At 41.3% G+C, this 25,961-nt stretch overlaps 1 protein-coding gene across 4 annotated transcripts in view; it reads left to right on the plus strand.

The window, feature by feature from the left end:
- Positions 1–25,961, plus strand: part of LOC149161115 (Adaptin ear-binding coat-associated protein 1 NECAP-1) — a 154,327-nt gene that overhangs the window by 78,314 nt on the left and 50,052 nt on the right. For all 4 annotated transcript variants that reach the window (XM_089436885.1, XM_089436888.1, XM_089436887.1 and 1 more), the window contains exon 3: positions 11–42. In XM_089436885.1, the coding sequence (XP_089293011.1) occupies positions 11–42 (32 nt within the window). The remainder of the gene's footprint in view (positions 1–10; positions 43–25,961) is intronic.

The raw sequence follows: 25,961 nt of genomic DNA on the forward strand, positions 1-25,961 counted from the left end.
TATGTAACAGATACCTCCAAGGAAGAGCTCAGCATCATACAGGTTCTCTCTCCAGCTCTCTCTTTCTCATTTAACAGGTGTAAAGGTATGTACATATATGATATAACGTAGGTTTTACTAGATGGTGAAAATCTACTACACTATTTGGCCATTTAACCTTTTAGCATTAAATTTGTAATGTAACTTTGGATGAGTTGCTCCATTCTAACCTAGGTTTGCAAATTTGTTTAGCAAAAACACCCACAATTTACTAAGTAGTTCCTTTTTTGTATCTAGTAGACTTAATCAATTCTTGTGGCTATCTAAGGACGATGTTTCTTTCAAATTGTAATTGTAATATTATTTTTTCACATTTGTGAATTCAAAGAAAGAAGGCATTCCAAATGAAATACAAGGGTTTGATGATGCATATAAATACATGATGCAATGAGCCTACTCGTGAATGATTAACTTGCATAAATTTGCATACGAAACCACAGATAAGAAAAAGAAAAAATAATAGACCAAAGCTGTCAGAAACTGAAGAGGTTGAGTATCATAAAAATATAAAATTTCATTTAATTCCCAAAAGTCCAATGCAATTTCTGAGCCTTTATCATTAACTAGGCCTGTTCTTGATGCTAGTTTGTTGGTGTCTTAGATCTTCTAGCATCCCTTGACATTATGATTGATCACCTCCTCCCTTTAAGATATTCCCTGGATGCACCTGGTCACCTTCTACTTACATGGTAGGAGCTGAACATGATCATCAGAGAGGGCACTATAAGCAGTTTGTGAGGGGCACTTAGATCAACCCTAGGGTGGGTTACGCTTAAAGATGGTCTTCTACATTGAGCATTTCATGGTTATAAGGGATTGGCTTATTATTCAACTTCCTTACACATCTCGCCACTAGATGCATGCTCTTTGGATACCCCTAGGCCAATTTAGAGTTGGGTTTCATCAATTATGGATTGAGAGTGACCACTATATTAGCTGCTCAGATAGGATATGCTAGTTGTGCCATCTCCAGGATGTAGAGACTGAGGGATACTTCATCTTCCATTGTCCAGTTTATTATGAGATTCGACGGTGGTTCCACTGTCTTTTCCTCAATATACAGACAATTGGTTGATTCTTTAGATACCCTGACTAGAGATGCTTCATTTTCACGCTTCCATCCTTTAACCACATTTGCTCCATAGATCAGCTTCTACTTGGCATATTACCTCTTTTCGTTATGGTGCTCCTGATTTAGGGCACCATATGACAAATGAAGACGTATGATTGCAGATCAGTGAGGACATGAGGCTCCATTCTTGTCTCAGTGAGATCCTAGAGGCACCCCTAGACTAGACCCCATTCCAGTAATCAGTTCAGTCGCACGTTGAGGCCTTATAGACCTCAGTGATGAACCCTTCCTTTTAGACAGTTTCACAATATTTGTTTGAGCCCCACCCCTTGTTATTCTAGTGAAACCTAATGTTAGGGTTTTATCAAAACAAAATGGCAAGAGATAGAATGATAAGGGTAGATTCAATCTAGCGATTAATCACCCTAACATGAATTTTTATGATTCAAAACTCTAGACATAAGAGAGTTAGTAATATGTAAAGCAAATTTCAAATTTCAAATGTTCATACCATCTTTTGCAACAAGCTAAATCAAAACATACCTTGAGTTGTTACCTTGTAGAGTTTCTTTAGCAACAAGCCTACTTTCACAACACAAGTCTTTTCTTGAAGTTTCCTCCATAAACTTTGTGTATTCCTGCAAACTTTCCAACGAAGGAAAAGACAAAGAAAGGATTATGAGTATACAATACAAATAAATCTAGGTGTGTGGAGGAAATCAAACATGAAAAAGGAAACAAAGAACAATATACTTATCTTTTGGTAAAATGGTGAAGGCTCCCTCTTAATCCAATCTTTTTGAGGGATACCTATAACTTATCAAAACAATTCAAGAATTTCTAACAAGACATATTAGATCAAAATATAAAAGACAAACTTTACAAAACTTAAAACAATAATCTAGAAGGATATGCAAGGAAAGACTTAATATTATAAGTCTTTGACTTCGGATTCTTTAGTCTTGTTCTTCTTTGGTGGAGTTTCATCAACAACATTTGCATGTTCTCTCTCTCTTTTAATTCTTTGGACTTTCAGGACTTTGATTGTTGTAATGTCCCATCTTATGACAATTGTAGCATTCAATCTTTGATAGATCAACCTTCTTCTTTGGTCCTTTGAATTTCTTGTATCCTTCTTTCTTGTTGTCATTAATAGAGTATGCATTGGAGGTGTTGTCTTCATCTTCTTCCTTTTTGTTACTTACCAATGAGATGCGGGCTTCTTCTTGAATGCAAGCATTCCACATTTGTTCAAAGGATGGTGTGTCCTTCCAACTACTAATCCTTGATGCAAAAGAGCTCCATGATTTTGGAAGACCTAGTAGTGCAACAGTCACAAGTTCTTTTTCTAGTATAACTTCATCAATGGCTTGAGCTCATCCCTTATTTAAGAGATCCTCACAAAATATGACGAAACAATATCAGATGTCATCTTCATTGTTCATCTGGCTATTTGTCCAATGTTCTTGATGGTGAATAGTTTGGAGAGAGCTTCATACATCCCTTGTGCAATAACTATTTTGGATATGTAGGGGATTAGATTGTCCTTTACTCCATCAACAATTAGATTCATGGCCAAGATGTTAGTTTCCCTGTAATTTTCTTTTCCTGCATCATCTGTTCGTTTATGAACTTTCCCTTGAACAAATTCTAATACTTTATGTTTTGCAAGGATGAGATTCATCCTTTTCTTCCATGCTCTATAGTTGGTGGTTCCTATTACCCACCATTTTGTGGGTAATATCCCTAGGAGAATTTTTTTCTCCAAGATGGTCCTGAACCAATAGCCAACAGCCCCTTGCAGCCACCAGCTAGCTCATTGTGCCATTTTCTCTGTTACCTGAGCCAACCATGTGGTCCCTCGCCCATTTGCCATGATCATATGTTTGAAGGTGGGCCTCCCGAATCCAAAGGTATGCCTTGTCATTTTGAAATTGAGTATTGTAGTTTGCTTATCATAGACACTTCTGGGTATGGATTAATGGGGGGATTCGATGAAAAGAATGGGCTAGGTCGGTGCTTCTGTCCCTTAGACCCCTTTCAGGCATTAACCTTGGATTCTAGCCTTGTGGGATCTCTTTTACAGACCATTCGGTTCCAGGGATGGTATTTCACGGGTAATCCTGATTTTGGTTGCGTGGTCCCACTCAATTTACCCTCTTTCCATTCATTACTACCCCATTCGTCATTTCTCCCACCTGGGTCCACATTCCTCCATTGGGTCAACATAGGGTCAGCTCACCCCTTCCCCTTGCCCACACCTTGGGGGTCATGGCCTGGAATGAAGCCTAGAGGTTGATGCAGCTAAAAAGAAAGTTAAAAGCATATATGACCACATTCAAGAGGAAAAGTACCACAAAATGAAAAAAATGGCCAGGACAAAAACATTTAGCACGTGGGCAAAAGCCGATACATGAGCTCTACCCCATCATCATGGCCATCACCCTGGTTCCAACAGATTCTATGAACCTTCTTCATCATATAGGAAGCCATAATTGTCCCAACCCCTGGTGGGCGATGAATTGCCCCACCTTGAAGGGGGGAATCTGTTGAAGAAAGTGTAACTAGGTTCGGTCTTCATAAATGTAATTTTGATCTTTATACTTGTAAAAAAAGAATTGTTATTTTTGTCATTATCAAGAATGGATTTCTTGTCCATTCGATAGGTCAAGCACATGTTTAAGTGCTTCTAGGAAAGTCAAAGAGTCGATGTAATTATTGAATATCCATGTTGGCATGTTACACTATGTAAACATATGTATTGGAGTCAAAGAAATATGTATACAGTTATCCTACAAAACAAAGACAAGTCTCCTCTTCAAGTCGGCTCAAGAAATGAGTTTTTATGCACAAATGTCAAGTCAGCCTAAAAGGAGGGACAAACTCCTATATATAGGGCAGTTCGACCTCACAAAAGGATCACTACTCATCTCTGAAATCAACGAAGAAGAGAGGACGAAAAAGAGGTACGAAAAGGAGCATTAAAGTGCTTCTAGGGCAGTGAAAAAGAGAAGAAAGAAATCCGAGTTTTTGGGACTGTTTTAGGGCTCTTTTCTGTCACACGTGCGAAGGTAAGAGAGGACATTCTGCTGCTGCAACAAGTCAGGAATTGCAGCTCTACAAGAAGTTTCAATTGGGTGGAAAAGAGGCTCCAAATAGGCCTCCATCTCAAGCGAAGGAGATCCCACACCTAGCGAAGGAAAGGAGCAAGTGAAAGGGTTTATTTTAGGCCCTAGATCAGCCACACGTGCAAAGAAATCAGAGCAGCATTAAGGGTTAAGAGGATCAGCCTATAACCTCAAGGACATACCTCAAGAAAGGCCTCATTCTCTAGCCTAAGTATCAAGGAGAAGGAACATTGCCAAGCGAGTTAGAGAAGGAAAGAAGGACACCAAAGAAGAGGTCTCTAAGGAGACCTAGGGTTTCTGCAGTTGCCGGAAAAAGAGCTGCCAGTTGCCGAAAGAAGTGTCAAGGAAGAGATCAAGGTGCAACCTAGAAGAAGGCATCAATTGAAGGACAAAGAAAGAGAGACTATGTCTTGTGCTTGGAGGATCTACTTGTCAAGGGTCTAGGGTTTGGCATTTGTCATTTGAAGCTTCAATAATAGAAATTTGTAAAAGGGTTTTCCTCTCTAGATGAGAGAGGTTTTTTTGCCCTGGTTGAGAGCCAACATCTTGCGTTCTTGTCTCTTTTATTTTGGTAACTGTTTGATGAAGTAAAAAAACACACACTAATAACAATAAGAGAAGATATTGCTAATAAGAAAAGTAAAAGTGCTTCACAAATAGTTCTCATTATCAGAAGAATCTCTCTATAACCCAGCTGACCTAGATTCTTCAACATAATCCACTGCTATATCTTATACATCATGCTCTAACCCCTTGAGCCCCGAGCAGTTAATCAAAGAAAATCATAAAAAGGCAAAAGGCATATAAAGAGGGGTGGAAAAATCAAGGTTGGGGCACCTCATGTACCATGATTGCCCCCTCCTTCACCTTATAGACCCAAGTGTGGGCTTCCCTCTTATTAGCTATCCTTGTGCCCAACATGTGATCCAAGGCTGCCCCTTCTCATTCCCTACCTGATTCACCTATCTGCCACATGCCACCACCTTTTGACGGATGTACCTTGAATATATTATCCCCTTTAGAAGCAAAAACCACCTAATATGGTTAACCCCATTGGCAGTTTAGGAGACATTGGCACATCCCGAAGCCCATTATGGAAGGGCATGCCATTATGAGGTCCCCACCTATGGTCCATGATTAGGTAAGCCCATTTGCTTGATTTCTCTAATGACTTGTTGTACTGGAAGCTTAGGGGACGCATTGGATCTTATGCAGGATTGCAGATGGTTTCCATTTGGGGGTTGGTTTCCCTATACGGGGTCCTAATCCTCTAGAGGGCTACATTGGCACATATAGGTTGAGTGTTGAGAGCCATGAGCCTCCATAGCAGCAGATTGAACTTCATGGATCCCCACAGCCATTCAGATATTGCTCGTGGTTCACTTATTGGACGAGGAAGATGCACCTGATCCATCATGCCCAACCGGCCCCAGATCTACACCATACACTTGGCAGATGATCCGGGACCTCTACAATGATGTGGCATCTCCTACATTTTCATCCTAGCCTTTGAGGGCAACCTACAGGCATTTTCGATTTGTTTGGAGACCCATGAGGACACTTGTGTGCCCCCACAGTCATTTGGAGCACCACATGTTATTACAAGGGGCCAACCCCTTGTCCACTGCTTTTGAGGGTCCTATTCTTCGTTGTGGCACCCTATGGACCTCATTAGGCCTCTTAGAGGGCCCTACGACATGCATTGACTATTATTTGATCTGTTGAGAGGCTTACTTTTTCATTTGTGAGCTAATTTGGTGGGCTTATCAATTATTAGCACATTATTTTATTTTTGGGGCTTATGTAGGCTAAGGAGGTTGTTTCGAACTCCTTTGATGTGTATAAATACAAGTGAGGCGAGATCATTTCTCATCATCACTTTGGATTGGATCTCTCTCTTCTTTAGAGAATCTCACACTTTTTCCTAGAGGATGGATTTGAGTATTTATGGATGACTTTTGATGTATGGTTATTGGTCTATCCTTCTCTTGGAGCTTCTCTATTGTCATTTGTGAATGGTTGGATCTATGTTGCACGAAACTTCTAGGAACCCGACGTTTCGGGCTATACCCATACCCGAAACTCCAAAACTCGCTCGAAACTCAATCGAAACTCAATCATCATGTAATCAATTATGAGAGTTAATATAGACTTGGTTTTCCTTCTAAATTGTCATTTATGGGTCTTATTCCCTTTTTACTTGCAAGATAACGTGTTATTCATTTATTTATTACTTTTTTTTTATATATACATATATGATGTTTCAACTGATGTTTCCATTTTTGGGAGGTGCCATTTCTAAACGTACTCGTTGTGGAAACTCCAAAATGTTTCAACGTTTTGTGCAACTTAGGGTTGGATATACTCTACTGCATGTAAGTATGAATTTTTGATGTTATTCTTGTTACTTTTGTCACATATGTTGGATGGGATTTTTGTTGTTTTAAGGCTAATTGCCACATGCAAATTATTGCTTAATATTGTGGGATTGTCTCTATTATAACATTCTCTCCATATATTGGCCCATGTATTATGAGAAAAATCTCGTAGGGGTAAATCTGACCTTGATAAGCCATTCCTCTTGCACATTTGAAGTATAAAAGCTGTAAGGTTACTTTCAATTGACCTAGAGGGGTTTGTGAAGTAATTTTGAGGCCTTCTTGACTGGGAACCAAGAAATCTTACAGATAATCAACATAGACTCCATTTTCCCAAGGATTAAGTCACTGATCAACCAAGGGTGGTCACCAAAACTCCTATTCTTTCACCTTCTCCCAAGTCTAGCCACATTGGGGTGCCTAAGGCATCAATTTCCCGCCAAGCTAGCCATTAAAAAAATTCAATCTCCTAGGGTCTCCTGGCTGGCCTTTCTTATAGCCCTCCTCCAGATTTGAAGACATTTCAACGGTGGAGTTGGGAGAAAAGCCGAGCCTTAGCTTCGAGATCAAAACTTGCCCTGCCATCCCCAAGGCTAGCACTTCCCAAGGTCAAAGCAACATCATTGAGTGAAATACTTTCTTTGATCCTTCCCACCTTGTCTAGGGTAAGAAAATCATTGATTATTTCATCCTTTTCTCATACCCCAGACCAGGTCCACTTGGCCTCGTGTGGTCCCGCTTCTTCAAAGGACCATTCTCCAAGAACCATTTAGGATACCAACTTTAACAAGGATTTAGGGTGTGGGAAACTCCTTTCAAAACCTACTCTCATACCCCTAACCACCAAAATCCCCTTCCTTTCCCTTGAAGCACATAGTACCTTGCTTAGAAAGCAAGCAAGCTCCATCCTTAAAAACCTTCTCAGAAAGGATCTTGGTCACTCATATCCATTGACTTATCATTCATTGGTGACTCCATACATATCGGTGTTGATTTTTGGTAGCATCGGATGTGCTTTAGCTTGAAAATTGATGGAGAGGCTAAGGAACATGAGATCTCCAAGACCCGAAAATCGTTTGGAGAAATTCCACTTGGATGAAGAGATATTAAAATAATTAATATTTTTAATGGGGTTCCTAAGTCTAAACATAGGAAAATTAAAATATTAATGTGTATTAATATAATATGAGTGAGAAAGTTCTAAATAACGAGGATCAAGCCAGATTTAATCTTAGCCGTTGATTAGGGAATTAATCTTGGCCATTGAATCATCAACAGGAAAAGTATAAGAGGAGGCTTGAGAGTCAGTTGGAGACACACCAAGATATTAAGAGAGATCAATCAGTTCAATGTTTTGGGGCGAGGTTTGCTGAGGAAATTGAACAAGTAATCAGTTGCAGTGAGGGGCAGTTTGGCAAGAGGCCGAAAAATACATATCAGAGAGGCAACAAAGTGTTGGAAGAGGCAACGCAGAGCCTAGGAATGCTGACGTAGAGGCAACAAGGGTTGACGCAGAGGCTAAGGAGGCTAGCGCAAAGCACGTAGAGGGCCAAAGAAGTTGATGCAAAGGCAATAGAGGTTGACGCAGTTGACATAGAGGGGTGCAGATGCTGCGCTGAAGTCATTCAGTGGGATAGACTGAGAGTTGATTGGCTGACACAGAGCCAGAGAGGGTGACGTAGTTCCTAAGAGGGTGACACAGTTCCAGAGAGTGCATGGAACAACTTTCGCCGTCCAACACAAAGAATAGCCGGAGCCACTGTGGGATTGATCATCTAGTTGCTGATTAGCTAGAATATCTGTCTCTGGTTAGAGGTATTGCTGCGAAGGAAATTCTCTGAAGGGTGAACCATTTCTGGCACCCTAGTTGTGTTTAGAATTTACTTAATAATAAAACCCTCTATATGCTGCATCGATTTTCCCGCATTGGGTTTTTCCGGGGACCATTGTCCAAAAATAACGGTGTCCCTTGTGTTGTCTCAATTTATTTCAGTTAATAATCTATATATTTATGAAGGCTACATTTGTGTTTACTTCGATATTTATTTAAATAACTTGTTAATGCAAAGAACAAGTAGGAGATAGTAAACCAGAAAATGTAGTAGGTGTTTCTAATGTGTTAGATTTAGGAATTTTCACATGGTATCAGAGCGATTGTAGATCAAGGAGGATTGAAGACACAAGCAAAAGAAATCTGAGGATTCGCAACATAGAAGCAGCTGTCCCGAGAGACAACGCTGTTCCAGAGTTGAAGAGGCAAGAGGAGCGACACAGTGCTAAGAGGGTGATGTAGAGGCTCATGTAGAGCCTGCGTTAGCATTTTGAGCTAGGAGAAAGGCCAGCGCATAGGTAGAAGGGGGGTAGATTAGGCCCACGTAGTGCATGATCATCTTTCTCAGCCAGGAAGGATTGATGCTAAGACCAGGAGGAGCTGATCCAACTCCCACTGTGATTGTGTAGAGCCAGAAGGGCTTAGATTCTTTTGTTGATTTGGAGTAGCATCAGATGTGCTCTAGCCATGAAAATTGGTGGAGAGGCTAAAACACATGAGATCGCCAAGACCCAGAAATGGTTTGGGTAGATTCTAACCGGTTTGGGATATATTAAAATAATTAATATTTTTAATGGAGTACTTAGGAAAAATAAAAGATTAATGGGTATTAATATAAAACTGGGTTAGAATGTTCCAATAATCATGGATCAAGCCAAATCTAATCTTAGCTGTTGATTAGAGATTTAGTCTCGACCGTTGATGGACCAACGAGAAAAGTATAAGAGGAGGCTTGAGGGTCAGTTGGAGAACACCCTAGAGTGATTAGTCATTCATTTTGCTAGAGCAGGGTTGCTAAGCAAAGTTGAATCAGTGATCAACAACGAGGGGCAGTGAGTATGAGGTAGAGAGGTAGGGACAATATTGGGAGACCAATACAGAAGTAGAGAGAGCGAGAGCAGCAGACAGTCCAGGCTACGCAGAGCCTAGCAGAGGCAGCGCAGAGGGATTGCGTCATCCACGTAGAGGGCAAAGGGAGTGACGCAAAGGATCCCAGAGGCTGCGCAGTGCCTCAGAGGGCTGACACAAATGGTCCTGGGGTTGATGCAGATCAGCGGGAGGCTGATGCAGAGGCCAGAAGGGCCAGCTCTGAGCTTCAAGTGTGCCAGAGAGGGTTTCATGGTACAGGTTTTCTGAATACCTGTTTCCGAATATAGAGGTATTGCTGCCGTGTATTTTCTCTGTCGGGTCAGCCGGTTATGCACCCAGTTGTACTCAGAAAGACTGCATAATAACATAACCCTCAGAATAGTTGCACCGGTTTTCTCGCAATTGGGTTTTTCCGAGGACATTTGTCCAAAAATAACGGTGTCACTTGTGCTCTTGTTTTCTTTCAGTTGTTGATCTGTAGATGTTGTGACTGTATTGTGTTTATTTCAGTATTTAAATGTATTAAATAACTTGTTCGAATTTAGACAAGTAGAAGAAATAAACCAGCAGAATACAGATTAATTTTCTAACAAATAGACTTAGAAAATTCAACATGGTATCGGAGCGTGGCTGCAAATCACAAGAAAACTGAAGGCATCAGCCGAGCAGAGCATTTGCAGTAGATTCAGCTGTCTCGAGTGACAGAGCTGATCCTTGCAGAAGGCGACATCAGTCTGGGCTAGAGAGAGGCCAACGCAGAGGCTGAGGGAGGCAGAATTAGGCTCACGTTGAGGCCAGGAGGGCTGACGTAGTTGGCTGAGGGAGCTGATTTGTCGATGTCGGGATTGCGCAGAGCCAAGTGGCTCAATCCTTCAGTTGTTGGGGCATAGGAGGCTGTGGGTAGTTTGCGGAGTGACGCTGGTGGGGTACTGTGGTCAGAACAATACCTAACAGGGCAAGACCAAGGTGGAGGGAGTTGCTGCCGAGGCGGATTTCTAGCCAAGGAATCCGGATCAGTGTTGCAGTTGCACAGACGATCGGAGTGGGGCAACTTGACGTTGGTAGAAGGATTTCCAGGAGGGAAATCAGGACTCAGAGGGAGTCCAGAAGAGAACTTCCAGACGAGAAGTAGAGAGACTCAGGAGGAGTCAAACTGAGAACTTCCAGACCAAAGTTGAGAGACTCAGCAGGAGTCGAATTGAGAACTTCCAGGAGGGAAGTAGAGAGACTCAGCAGGAGTTGAACAGAGTACTTCCGAGCGGGAAGTAGAGAGACTCGGAGGAGTCGACACAGAAGAGCAGTGAGATGGCCGTGAATGGTCTGAGAGATCAGGACAGGTTGGACAAAGCCTCCAACTTTGTGGTCTGGAAGGCCAGGATCTTGTCCATTCTAGACAGACATCGTATCAAGGGCTTCTCCTTGAGAGTGATGGCTATCCCTGTTGACTTGGTAGCTAACGAAAGGTACAAGGAGGCAATGGCTAAGGCAAAGTGTATCATCCTTGATGGGGTCAAGGATCATGTGGTCTCACAAATTGCTGAGAAGGAAACGACAAAGGAGATGTGGGACACTTTGAAGACATTGTACTAGCATACTTCCGTGTAGAGGAAGATGCTCTTGAGAATCAGCGAAAGTCATACCAGATGCAGAAGGGAGAGCAGATAAATATGTTTCTCGGGCGGTTGAAGGAGATCCGTGACCAACTGACTTCCACAGGGGCCATGACGGATTAGGAGTTGATGGTAAGAACCACACTCAATGCAGTCTCTGGGGATTGGGAGAACATTTGTCCAGAGCATACTGGGTAGGACGAGTCTTCCGGATTGGGAAGAACTGTGGGCGGCTCTTCGTCAAGAAGAGATCAGACGGTTGACCAAGGCGGGAAGTAGTGGCAAAGGGGTCAACATCAAGAAGGAAGAGGAAGAGGATGTGGCTCTAGCATTTGCGGGAAAGCAGGAAAAGAGGAACAAGAAGGACCTCTCCAAGGTCAAGTGCTTCCATTGTGGGGAATTGGGTCACTATGTGAACCAATGTTTGAGGAAGAAGAGTAAGGGAGAGGCTTCTTACTCGAAGGCAGCACCAGCGAAGGCGGAGAAAGAAGTCGAGGAGGATGACGATTGTGCCATGAGTGCTCATGTGCCACTTGAGAAGAAGTGGGGAGACATCGAGCTGTGGTTAGTAGACTACAGGTGATGAGTGGTAGGATCCTTGAGGTACCCAACCTCCTGGACTAAACCTTGCTACAGGAGCCCCAAAGAGGGGTAGCAGGACTAGCGGATGTCGGTAGAGATGGATGCGGATGAAGCGGCAGAGAGAGTTCTACAATGCAGTAGTCTCCGGGCAGCGCGACGCTAGCAGGCTGCAACAGTGCGAGAGGCACGGGAGTGTTGCAATGGTGTAGGACGACATAGAGAGGTTTGCAGCGGTGCGAGATGTAGGGAGTTGTTGCAGCAACAACGCAGAGGTCAGTAGAGGGAGCACTTGTTAGCGACAGAGGGAGCTTCAACATCGGGAGTGTTTCTAGCCTGACAGGGATGTTAGAAGTTGGGTGGATCAGTTACTTACTTCTTAGTAACTAAGTTGCAGTGCAGTAGCATTATGCAGTAGCACGATGCATGTTATGAATATAATTCATAACAAGTAAATAAATAAAATAAATGTAAATATTAAATATTCAAATATCGATTATGTTAAATAGTCATTAAATTAAGTGAAAAGGCATGTCTAAAAGACATGCCTAGTCACGAAAGGACATCTGCTTAGGTATATATATGTGGGTCCTCATTGTAACATTTATCACTTATACATTTTTATATATAATAAATTATTATTACAAAATACCTCGTGTATTTTTACATTAAGTCAACAGGCTATCAGTTTTTATGCTTAAGTGGTATCAGAGCCATGGTGCATAATATAATCATGCAGGTCTTTGAACGTTGTTCACTGCACAATGTGCCATTACATTCACATCTCGAATGCGTTGAACAATTTAGTAAAATTCAAGAAGCATTTCAGCGTTTAGAAAAATCATTTGTAGAAGTTAAAGAAGCTCGAAAGGAAAATGATCTAGATGATGATTCCGATGAAGCTTATACAGATCAAGATGAGGATTCAAATAAAGCTGATCTTGATGTGAATGATGATGATCTAAATCAAGATAATGATTCCGATGAAGCTGATATAGATCAAGATGATTATAATGTTGAAGATGAGAATGTTGCAGAAGATTCTCAAGCCGAAATTTTAGGAGGTAAGGTTGAAGATGCTGCAGCTGTGGTGGAGGTCAAACAAAGCGCTGGAGATTTAGAAGAAAAAACAGCGGAAAGGGATCGAGAAGAAGAGAAACAAAGCGTTGAAAATTTAGAAGAAAACACTAGGAAAAGGAAGCAAAATATTGAAGAAGATGTGGGCGAAACTAGTAGGAAACAAAAACTATATATCGTTGAAGAAGAGAGACAAGCTAGAGATTCAAATGTAAGTCTAGTCATAGAGCAAATGTCGTTCATCCCGAGGGGAATTAAAAATGTCAGTAGGACATGTTTCATAAACGTAGCTCTGCAATGTTTGTTAGCCATGAATAACATAAGGGAGAGATATGTGAAACCTTGGGATCAAATCTCAGATTCGAATTTTATCACTTACCAAATTTGTAAGCTTCTTTCTCAGAGATGTTCCATGATGGGCTCTCCTGAATTTCAATCACCCGAGCACAATCCCTCTGAGGCACCCTTTGAGCTTCAAAATAAGTTATATCCTGGTCAAGAGAAGAACCATGGTGGTGCAACTATATTGAAAATTGTTAATGGGTTAGATGAAGAAAATGAGAGATCAAAGGTGCAGGAAGGTTCAAAAATTAGGCTGCTTATGGAAGATTTTACGATAAGTTTTGAAACAAAATTAACTTGCTCCAGTTGCGGAGTGAAATTCTCTTTTCTCGTGGAAAATGAAGGAATGTTAGATGTGAATCTGACTAATGATCGAGTCTCCAGATGTCCACAGTTGAGTGGTAAGTGGTTGCAGAAGTTAGGGGGTGACGAATTAAAGTGGTTGAAATTAGAGGATCTCCTACCATTCATAGGATCACATGAGAAGATTTTGGATACTGAAGGAATTGATGCATATGATCAAACTGGGTTGATACAATCATTTCTAGATGCTTTGAATGCTGGAGCTGTGCCAACAATTCTCACTTCCTGGCAGAGTGTTGTGGAGCGCGAATGCCGGAGAGCATACGAGTCATCTATTCAAGTATACACAAACGCATTTGATAAGTCAAAACCACCTGAGGAGTGGGCTTTATGAGAAGCACATGATATTGCATTGCAAAAGGCATTAGCTATTTTCAAGAGTATTGCAGTAGCATCAACTGCTGCAAGACGGGAACATAAGAGTATGCTTCACACTGCTTTGAAGAAGCAATTGAGGAATACAAAGTCAGCGTGTTCAAAGAAGTTGAGATGAAGTGCTCAAATGCTTGTGAAATTATTTCTAAGAAGTTGAGGGATGCTTGTAATATGCCTGAAGCAACATTAGAGCAAGTGTTAGAGGTTTCAGGACATCTTGTGGTTGAGTATGAGAACTTGGCTATTGGCCCAACAAAGACAGAGAGACTGACAAGCTATCTGCAAAAAATATTGGAGGGTCCTATACATGACCTCAGTCACAAGCTAGCAGATCAAAATGAATCTGAAAAAACTGATCTTTATTTGAAATTTCGGTCAGCTGAGAGCAATATAGAATTCCTTGGGTAGCAACATGACACCTTTCTGCCAACCGATGTACGAAAAATAAAAATAAAAAACTGTCGTCTCATCCCTGCCATAAAACAGCGTGCCCGTACGAGGGGTCAAATGGTGTGATCGATACATCGACTGGATTGACGGCGTCCTTGGCTCCACGGGGTGAAGTTACAGTCTGCTAAGCGACATCTCTGGGCTACGTGGCGACCAATTCCGTGACATGGTAGTTGACCGCTGATTTGGGGTGCCTACCACGAATCCGTAAAATGGTCAACGAGGCAGCGTGACTATTGAACACGTCGATTTGGTGAGTACAGTGGGTTATAATATAATCAATGTATAAATTATATAATTGCATATTATATATATAAATTATAATTTTATATAATATATATATATATATATATATATATATATATAGTTTATAATTATATAATTTAATTAAAAACATAGAGAAAAACAAATTAAATGAATAAAAAAGATAGAGTTATTAAAAAAAATAAATAAAAAATATTAGAGTTAAAAAAAATTATCATTAAAAAAAATTAAAATATAGTTATTTAAAAATAAAATAAAATTGAGTTATTAAAAAAAAATTGAGTTATAAAAAGAATTAGAGTTATTAAAAAGAAATAAAAAAACTCCAAGGGAATATTATTGATGAGCTATAAGACAAGAGGATGGCCAGATGATACATATCGAGACGACAAACACTAAGTGAAGAAAATCCACAACATTAAAGGTTTGAGGACAAAGCTTCCGAAGGAAGGGTCCATGTTATGAATATAATTCATAACAAGTAAATAAATAAAATAAATGTAAATATTAAATATTCAAATATTGATTATGTTAAATAGTCATTAAATTAAGTGAAAAGGCATGTCTAAAAGACATGCCTAGTCACAAAAGGACACCTACTTAGGTATATATATGTGGGTCCTCATTGTAACATTTATCACTTATACGTTTTTATATATAATAAATTATTATTACAAAATACCTCTTGTGTATTTTTACATTAAGTCAACAAGCTATCATTTTTTATGCTTCAATGCAACATGATGAGAGGGGGATGTAGTGCAGATGCAGTGTTGGGAGGATGGACCAACAGTAGCACGGATGCCGAGGGCGCTGCTGTACGGATGCAACAGTGGCAGTGGCAGGGCCATGGGCAGCAGTACAAGATGCAACGGTGTAAAGGATGTTGGGTAGGGATGCCTAGCATCAGCACAAAGACCGATGTTGGATAATCAGGGTGATACTCAGTGTGGAGTATTACTAGAGCACAATCCTCGCTAAGAGGGAGTGTTGATTTGGAGTAGCATCGGATGTGATTTAGCCATGAAAATATGGTGGAGAGGCTAAAACACATGAGATCTCCAAGACCCAGAAATGGTTTGGGTAGATTCTAACTGGTTTGGGATATATTAAAATAATTAATATTTTTAATGGAGTTCCTAAGTCTAAGCTTAGGAAAAATAAAATATTAATGGGTATTAATATAAAACTGGGTTAGAATGTTCCAAAAGTAATGGATCAAGCCAAATCTAATCTTAGCCATTTTAGAGATTTAATCTTGACTGTTGATGGACCAATGAGAAAAATATAAGAGGAGGCTTGAGGGTCAGTTGGAGAACACACCAGAGTGATCAGTCGTTCATTTTGCTAGAGTGGGGTTGCTAAGCAAAGTTGAATTAGTGATCAGCATCGAGGGGCAATGAGTATGAGGCAGAGAGGCAGGGACAATACTGGGAGACCAGCGTAGAAGCAGAGAGAGCGAGAGTAGCAGCCAGTCCAGGCTATGCAGAGCCCAAAGGGACTGTGTCATCCACGCAGAGGGCAGAGGGAGTGATGCAGAGGATTCCAGAGGCTGCGCAGTGCCTCAAAGGGTTGACGCAGAGGGTCTTGGGGCTGACGCAGATCAACAAGAGGTTGACGCAGAGGCCATAAGGGCTAGCGCTAAGCTTTAGTTGTGCCAGAGAGGGTTTCGTAGGACAGGTTTTCTAAATACCTGTTTTCGAATATAGAGGTATTGCTGCCATGTATTTTTCTCTGTCGGGTGAGTTGGTTAGGCATCTAGTTGTACTCAGAAAGATTGCATAATAATATAACCCTTAGAAGAGCTGCATCAGTTTTCCCGCATTGGGTTTTTCCGGGGACATTTGTCCAAAAATAACGGTGTCACTTGTGTGCTTGTTTTCTTTCAGTTGTTGATCTGTAGATGTTGTGACTGTATTGTGTTTATTTCGATATTTAAATGTATTAAATAACTTGTTTGAATTTAGACAAGTAGAAGAAATAAACCAACAAAATACATATTAATTTTCTTACAGATAAACTTAGAAAATTTAACATCTTCAGTTGCCGGGGCTAAGGGAGCTGTGCAAATTGTGATTTGAGGAGCTAGTCGGACGTTGTTTTTGTCTGTGTAGAACAACAATGTCTAAGGAGACAGAACCAAGGTAGAGGGAAGCACTACGCCGACGTATTTCTAGCCAAGAAATCCAGATCTGAGTTGCAACAGCAAAGGGGGATTGGAGAGGAGTGATTCAATAGTTGGCAAGAGGATTTCCAGGAGGGAAGTCGAGACTCATAGGAAGTCTAGAAGAGGAGCAGAGATGGCAGTGAACAGATTAAGGGATCAGGGTAGATTGGACGGGGCTTCCAATTTTGTCATCTGGAAGGCCAGGATCTTGATAATCCTGGATAAACATCGCATCAAGGACTATGCCTTCAAAACCATAGCTGTCCCAGCGGACCTTAATGCCAATGACAAGTATGAGGAGGCCATGGAAAAGGTGAAATGCATGATTCTAGAGTGGGTCAAGGATCATGTCATACCACATATTGCTGAGAAGAACACAACAAATGAGATGTGGCAGAAGCTGACCACCTTATACCAGGGCTCTTCCGTGTAGCGAAACATGTTATTGGAGAATCAGATGAGGTCATATCGAATGCAGAAAGGAGAGGAGATAGATCACTTCCTCCTCAGGTTGCAAGTAATTCGCGACCAACTTACTGCCATGGGGTCTACACCGGATCCAGAGTTTCTGGTCAGGACTGCTCTGAGGACTGGGAGACGTTTGTCCAAAGCATTTTGGGCAAAGCGACTCTCCCTAGTTGGGAAGAGATGTGGGTAGCTCTTCGATAGGAAGAAATCAAGAGGTTGACCAAGGCAGGGAGTAGTGGTAAGGGAGTTCGAGTCAAGAAAGAGGAGGGGGAGGACGCGGCTCTAGCATCTGTGGGACAGTAAGGGAAGAGGAAGAAGAAGGACATTTCCAAGGTCAAGTGCTTCAACTATGGGGAGCTGGGACATTACGCATCTCAGTGCCACAGGAAGAAAGGCAAGGGAGACGCTTCTGACTCAAAGGCAACTCTAGCAAAGGCGAAGAAGGATGTTGAGACTGATGATGATTGTGCCATGAGTGCTCATGCACCTCTAGAGAAGAGGTGGGGAGACATAGAGCTGTAGTCAAGGGGACTACAAAACTGGGGCAGGATCCCTGAGGTGCTCAAACTCTTGGATCGCATCTGGCTATGAGATCCCTTAACGACAATAGAATGATGACAGATGTCGGGTGGAGCAAGGTGTGGTGGAGCGGCAAGGCAAGGCTAGAGTGCAAAAGTCTGTAACAGCACCGTAGAGGTTGCAGCAATGCGAGAGGCACAAAGGTGTTTGCAACAACGCAATGGCATCTGAGGGAGCATAGGATAGCAGCTGAGGTAGGTTTAGCATCACGAGGCTTCCAGACTGACTGGGATGTCAGTATTTGGGAGAAGTTAGTTACTTACTTCTCGGTAACTAAGTTGCAGTGCAACAATTAGCAGTGGCAGTGCTATGGGCAGCATGATGCAGCATGTTGAGAGGGAGCTGGAGTACAAATGTAGCAGTCGAAGTGGCAGTGTCATGGGTAGCAATACAGGAAGCAGCGGTGTAGTGGATGTGAGGCAATAGGCCAAGCATTAGCACAGGTACCGATGTCGAGGATCAATGTGATGTTTCTATGGTGAAGCATTACTAGAGCGCATTCCTCGCTAAGAGGGAGTGTTGATTTTTGCTAGCATCGGATGTGCTCTAGCCATGAAAATTGATGGAGAGGCTAAGGAACATGAGATATCCAAGACCTAGAAATCGTTTGGAGAAATTCCACCCAGATGAAGAGATATTAAAATACTTAATATTTTTAATGGGGTTCCTAAGTCTAAACTTAGGAAAATTAAAATATTTATGTATATTAATATAATATGGGTGAGAAAGTTCTAAATAACGAGGATCAAGCCAAATCTAATCTTAGCCGTTGGTTAGGGAATTAATCTCGACCGTTAAATCGTCAACAGGAAAAGTATAAGAGGAGGCTTGAGGGTCAGTTGGAGACACACCAAGATATCAAGAGAGATCAATCAGTTCGATTTTTTGGGGCGAGGTTTGCTGAGGAAATCGAACAAGTGATCAGTTGCAGTGAGGGGTAGTTCCGCAAGAGGCCGAAAAATACATATCAGAGAGGCAGCAGAGTGTCGGAAGAAGCAACGCAGAGCCTAGGAAGGCTGACGCAAAGGCTAAGGAGTCCAGCGCAAAGCACGTAGAGGGCGAAAGAAGTTGACGCAAAGGCCATAGAGGCTGACGTAGAGGGCTTCAAAGGCTACACTGAGGTGATTCAGTGGGACAGACTGAGAGCTGATTGGCTAACGCAGAGCCAGAGAGGGTGACGCAGTTCCAGAGAGTGCGTGGAGCAGCTTTCGCTATCGAACACAAGGAATAGTCAGAGCCACTGTGGGATTGATCATCCGGTTGCTGATCAGCCAGAATATCTGTCTCCGGATAGAGGTATTGCTGCCAAGGAAATTTTCTGAAGGGTGAGCCATCTCTGGCAGCCTAGTTGTATTCAGAATCTGCTTAATAATAAAACCCTTTATATGCTGCAACAATTTTCCCACATTGGGGTTTTTCGGGGACGATTGTCCAAAAATAACGGTGTCTCTTGTGTTGTCTCAGTTTATTTCAATTGCTAATCTGTATATTTGTGAAGGTTGCATTTGTGTTTACTTTGATATTTATTTAAATAACTTGTTAATGCAAAGAACAAGTAGGAGATAGTAAACCAGAAAATGTAGTAGGTGTTTCTCATGTGTTAGATTCAGGAATTTTCACAATCGGGTCTCCTCCCATCATGAAAGTCTGTAAATAGAAGGGAGCCTTAGCTAAGGTGATAGTGGGCTAAGACTCCATTTGTTGCCCTTGGCCTAGCATTTGCCCTTTACGGATTCCCCATAGGCCCCCTGCTAGTTTGAGTGGTAACAATTCCTTCTAACTTATTCTTTGTCATAGGTTTTCTGGATGTTGATTCTTCCCTTCTTCTTATGATCTTGTCTTGAATCCTTTCTTTTGATCCTCCCTTCTTTAAATAGATCTTCAAGCTAGCTTTTTCTTCTCTTTCACCTTTTAGCTCTGATACCATGTTAGAAAATCAGAAATGCAGAAATACTTTCTTATGTTGACAATTACTTGTGATATTCTTGTATTCTTATTAACTTTATTTATGTACTTCATTTATCTTATTCTCATCAAACAATTGTCAAAATAAAACTTGAAGATCAAGGACACCAGATATAGGCACCCAACTAGGGCTAAAACCCTTGTGAAGGGGAAAATCCAGTGAAAATCTCTCACTAGTAGATTCAAATCAAGGTGGGACAATCCAAGACCCTTTTGACCTAAAGAAAGACCTCCTCCAATCACCAAGTCAACCCTTCCTTCTTGTGGACAAACTTTGCCAAATCTCCCAAGTGTCAGCTCCTCAAATGCAACTTCAAATTAGAATTTCGGCCTCCCAGCTTTAGAATTTCGTCCCCCAGTCATTTGTCCAAAACCCTAGAAGACTTTGCACGTGTGAGAGAGATATGTAAGAATTGAGAATTATTTTAACAATTTTTAACAATTTTTCCTTATGAACAGAATAAGAAATAATAAATGCAGAGACAGTAAAGATTTCTGAAATTACAAATCATGATCCTATAATAAAAATTTCCTAAATTTTATTAATTTAATTAACAGAACCAATGAAAATACTTACCTGTAATCTTACGGTCGATGAAGCCTCAACTGCTCCTGCTTCGGTTACCAAAAGACCGAAACCACCCAGCCAAACTGAGCAGAACCTTGCTACTCAGTCCAGTAAACTTCTCAGGCGAAGTAGACTGTTTCCCCCATGCCCAGAAACCTCAGAACAAGTCAGGTCTTCCTGATCATAAACATACTCTGTGTATCAGTGTTTCTCCTCCTTTCTTTTTCCCTGCCTCCAACCGGAGCTTCCTTCTTATAAATTTCCATTACTGACATCCTCCATCATCGTGTCTTATTTATGATACGTGTCGATTTACTTAAATCAAATCTGATTTGATTTTACTTACATATCTTAATTTTTGAGATAAAGTTTATTTATTAATTTTTTGAATTTAATTAACTTTATTTAATTTCATAAATAGTACTTTACGATAAGTGAGTCATTACAAGATATGCCCAAAACTTCGATTTTATCTTTCCCAACTTCTTTCTTCCTTCTCCTTCACTTCGCTCTTCTTTTTCTGCCTCTTTCACTTGTATATTGAACTTGTTGAGTGTGTGTTTCAAATGAGTTGCGCTGCCTCTATATATACTGCTTCCACAGGGTTGAATTCCCTCTAACTGGGCCAACTTCTCCAGGATAGGGCCGACTTGGTGAGGAGGGACAAAATGACTATTTTGACTCAAAAATAAATTTATTTACATGATACAAAAGCCCAAGAAGGGTCTATTACAAGATGACATGGACAAGGACTCTTGACATAAACCTTAGAAGCCTACAATGGAGGCTTTGACCTAGAAATAAAATAATAAGAGCATGAAACCCATGCTTAATAAATAATTTTCTTTTTCTTTCTTTTGACAAATACATTACATCATGACTCAAACATAATTATGAAGACTGACACTAGTTACATTCTTCAACGTGCTAGTCATCTACCTTGATATGTGACAACAAATAAGTTTTGAGCAAGAGCCATTGTCAATTGGCATTCATATTTTATGTTTTATGGTTTTCTTCAAATTTCATTGATTGCTATATATTCTATATTTCATTGTTATATGATAGGTCGCCTCCTTGAGTATTTCAAGACTCGAGAGTAGAGGGAAATAATGAGCAAGATATTGTGCTTATGTTGTAAATTTTTCATGGAATGAATGGATTCTTTTATTAGAGTTGCAATATTCTTTGCACCTGTGTGAACTTTGAAGGGTCCACATTCCTGACAGTAAGGACTGCAGTATTGCCACTTTGAGTAGCTGTGTAGAAAGTCCTTGTATGCTAAGTAAAAGGGCTCCACATCAAAATTTGGTGACAGTCTTTTCCAACTACAACATATCTTTGCCTTAGTGGCATTATATATTGATTGTCAAGCAGACTGGTTAGATTGCGTTATCCACCAAAAGTGGGTGACCCCATAGGAGAATTTTTTTCTCCTAGACATCTCTTCAGTCGGCAACCAGCAACCCTTGACAGCCAACGATGTGGTCGATGTATTGTGCCATTTGATCTCCACTCCTTGAATCAATCATATGTCCCCTTGCCCATATGTCGAGAACATATGTTCGAAGGTGGGAATTCCAACCCAGAAGGTATGTTTTTCATTGTGCAATTGGGTGCTTATGCTTGTTTTTCATTGGACATTTTGGGCATGGATTATTGAGGGAATTGGAAGAAGGGTGGGTTTTCACTGGGGTCTTGTTCCCTCACCTTAAATGGGGGGTTAACCGTCAACTCTAGTCTCGTGGGATCACCCCTATTGGCCTATAGCTTTAGGAAGGGCACTACTTTGGAAACCCCGATTTTGGTAGCATGGTCTTGTTTTCTCTTTTTGCATTTCTCACTCTCCTCCGCAAATTACAAGCCCTGTTTTATCATCTTCCATCTCTGGGTCCACAAGGCATTGACACACCCCCTCCTCTTGCCCACATGTCTGGGTCAGGCTTGCAAACATTGCCTTGAAGGTTGATGCAGCGAAAAGAAAGTTAAAAGCATATCATGGCCACAAGCAAGAAACAAAAGAAAATATTATTACAAAATGCAAAAGATGGCCAAGACATTAAAAATAGCACATGAGCAAAAGCCAAATATGAGCTCTACCCTTATCATTATGGCCATCACCCTAGTTCCTAGGGCCATGAGTGCCCCCACATCATTAAGGAACCCATGCGCGTCCCAACCCCAGGTGAGTGATAAACTGCTCCACCTTAAGGGGGTAATAACTACTTACATCATACACATCATTCTCTCATTTCTTGGAGCCCCGAGTAGTAATACAAAAAGAATCAAGTAAAGGCAAAAGACAACTGATAAAAGGTGACAACAGCAAGAGACAAAGTTATTCCACTAGAGGTTGCACAAGGACTACGCAGGCAACTTTAGAGTGGTAGATCGATTTAGCTGAGCAGGGGGTTGATTTAGCTTCCAGAGGCTTGGAATTTTTTCCAGAAGGTCAGAGGGACACTTCCAACAACAACGGTAGGTAGGACGTCTGACTCAGAGGTAGATTCCAAGAGCGCTAGTTACGGGTTGCGCAACATCAACACAAAAGCCTGCGCAGGGGTTTTGGACGACCAATTTTCTAAGTGGTCTTGTGCTGGGATTGCCCATGGAGGAGGAAGAAATTCCCTCAATAATTTTTCTAGATTTTCGTGCTGAGGATTGCTAGTTTTTTGTATCCAAATCGTACTCAAATTATTTCACTTTTGCATAATAATAAAACCCTCATCTACTGCACCAGTTTTCCTGCATTGGGTTTTTCCTAGGACATTTGTCCAAAAATAATTGTGTCAAATTTTTGTGTGTGCGCTCTATATTTCTCAATTTCCAACGTTTTATTTTCTGCAACGTTTTTATAGTGAAAATTGCAATTGTGATTTTTATTCGTTATTTGCCATATCAAATAAACTGTACTTAATTTTTAATCAATTAGAAGAATTAATTCCAGTTGCTGCAATAGATTAAAAATTTCAAATGGTATTAGAGCAAGTTTGACAAATCATAGGCTCCGAGATGAAGAGAGAAATTTCACAATTAAGTGGGAGTCTGAGTGAACTTCTTCTGGGTCTACGTAGAGGTTGGCCTGACAATTCGAATTGCTTGACAGGGGTTCAGTAGGAGTTCCAACAAGCATAGTGGTGCCGAAAAACAGTTTCGGTGGGTAGATCAGATATTTCGTTGAGTAGATCTGGGTGAAGTTGTTTTCACAACAGTTTTGCAGTAGTAGAATCAATGTCGGGTAAAAGAGAAATAACACACGAAATTATACTCAGGATGTCTTCAGTAAAGTTTCCAGAGTCATCCAGTATTTCCATGGACAAATTTGATCCTCAGGGGGCTACATAATTGTCTTCCAGATTGGAGGATGAATTTGCTTGCTTAACTAGCTTTGCATCACAGGGAGCTTGGTATATAGATAATGGAGTCTCATCTCACATAACAGGAGTTAGAGAATATTTCTCCAACTACAATGAGGAGGAAATGGACTTCCAGATAACAATGGGAAACAGGACGAAATGCATTCAAAGGGAGTCAGGAGCAAGTACCAGTGTTACAGATGTATTCCATGTGTCCGGTTTGGGTATGAGCCTAATTTTAGTATCCCAGTTACAAGATAAGGGGTATGATGTCGCTTTGTAGGGAAGAAGGTGTTCATCAAACACCAGAACTGGAAGAAGGTGAAACAGATTGGGTACGAAGCAACAAATTATACAAGTTGCACTTCGACTCTCCAATGGCACTAGTAAGCAATTGCAACAACAATGGAAAAGACTTGAATGAGTTATGGCACAGGAGGATGGGAAATTTACATAATGGAGCACTTGGAATGCTCAGGGAGACGATAACAGGTGTTCCACAATTAGGCACAAAACATGATGATGTGTGTAAGGGGTGTGCGCTTGGGAAGCATGCTAAGGCAACGTTCCGAAAGAGCGACAACAAATCTGATGGTGTGTTATAGCTTATACACTTATTAGACATATGTGGCCTTATGTCCACTAGGTCTCTCGGAGGGTACAAATACTTTGTCACCTTCATTGATGATCATTCTAGGAAAACCTAGATCTATTTTATGAAAACCAAGGATGAGGCCTTTGATCGCTTCAAGGAGTTTAAGGCTCTGGTGGAGAATGCGACAAGGAAAACAATCAGGGTGCTTCACTCAAACAACGGAGGTGAGTACACAGATAGTGACTTCACAGGGTTTTGTGCGAAGGAAGGCATCAAAAGAGAGTGGACAACTCCATACAATCCACAACATAATGGGGTAGCAGAGCAGAAGAACATGTATATAGTTAGGGCTGCAAAGATAATGTTATATGACCAGGATTTGCTCAGGTTCCTATGGGAAAAGGCATGTAACATGATTGTGTATATTTAGAACTGGGTTCCTCATAGGGCGTTGGGGAAGGTAACACCAAAAGAGGTCTTCTTACGGAAGAAGCCAGGAGTCAGTCACTTCAGGATCTTTGGCAGCGTAGCTTATTGCCATGTACCAGATGAGAAGCGTACCAAGTTGGATCAGCTTGCAGAGAGAGGATATTTCATTGGGTATAGCGGAACCACTAAGGCATACAAGATCTACATTCCTAGCAATAGGAAGATTATTGTGAGATGGGACATGAATTTTATGGAGGACAAAACCTTCAAGAAGTCTTATGTGATGCCAGCAAGTGATCAGAGTGAGAGTGAGCCAACAGAGGCTCCATTGGTCCAACAACAGGGACCGCTGCAGGGACAGTTACAGGGATCTAGTGCTGTTACTAGTACCAACATATCCTCATGTGCATGAGATCTAGTGAGTCCACAACGGACAGGGTAGTAGAGGCAAGATGAGGAGCTGGTAGATCCTCCCACCACTAGTGGTCGAACCAACAGGGAAGTTCGTCATACATTGAGAGAGGCAGAGGAGTTCGTTGGAGCTCCAAGGACGAACAAGAGAGAACACAAACAAACAAACAGGTAGCAAGCATTGGTGGCATAGGTAATAGAAACTTCCAGCTATCAAGAGGCCGCACAACGTTAAGTATGGGTGGATGCCGTGGTAGAAGAGTATAGTTTTGTCATGACGAGCGATGTTTGGGAGGTGGTGCCAAGGCATGAGGACAGGTTAGTTGTGGGATCTCGATGGATCTATAAGAGTAAGTATGCTGCAAATGGCAATGTGGAGAAGTACAAGGCTAGGTTTGTGGAAAAGGGGTATGCGCAAAAGAAAGGGATAGACTATGAGGAGAACTTCGCCCCAATTGCTAGATATATTTCTATTCGGTCAGTTATATCCCTAGCAGTGTAGATGGGATGGCAGATTCACCATATGGATGTCAAGACAACCTTCTTGAACGGGGTGATAGAAGAGGAGGTATACATAGAGCAACTAGACGGTTTCGAGACTCATGAGAGGCACACACGTGTGTAGATTGAAGAAAGCTCTATACGGGCTCAAACAAGCTCCTAGGGCATGGTATGGTCGGATTGACAACTACTTGTAGCAAATGGGATTCGTCAAGAGTGATGCAGATCCCAACCTTTACTATTTGATTGTAGAGGATGAACCACTCATTCTAGTGTTGTATGTGGATGACCTCATTAGGGCTCATAGAGAACTGCAAGAGGAACC

This window comes from Pinus tabuliformis, chromosome 5_2 (genome assembly GCF_031772625.1).
Source record: "Pinus tabuliformis cultivar Carrire ecotype Pingquan chromosome 5_2, CPIR1, whole genome shotgun sequence".
Lineage (NCBI taxonomy): Eukaryota > Viridiplantae > Streptophyta > Pinopsida > Pinales > Pinaceae > Pinus > Pinus tabuliformis.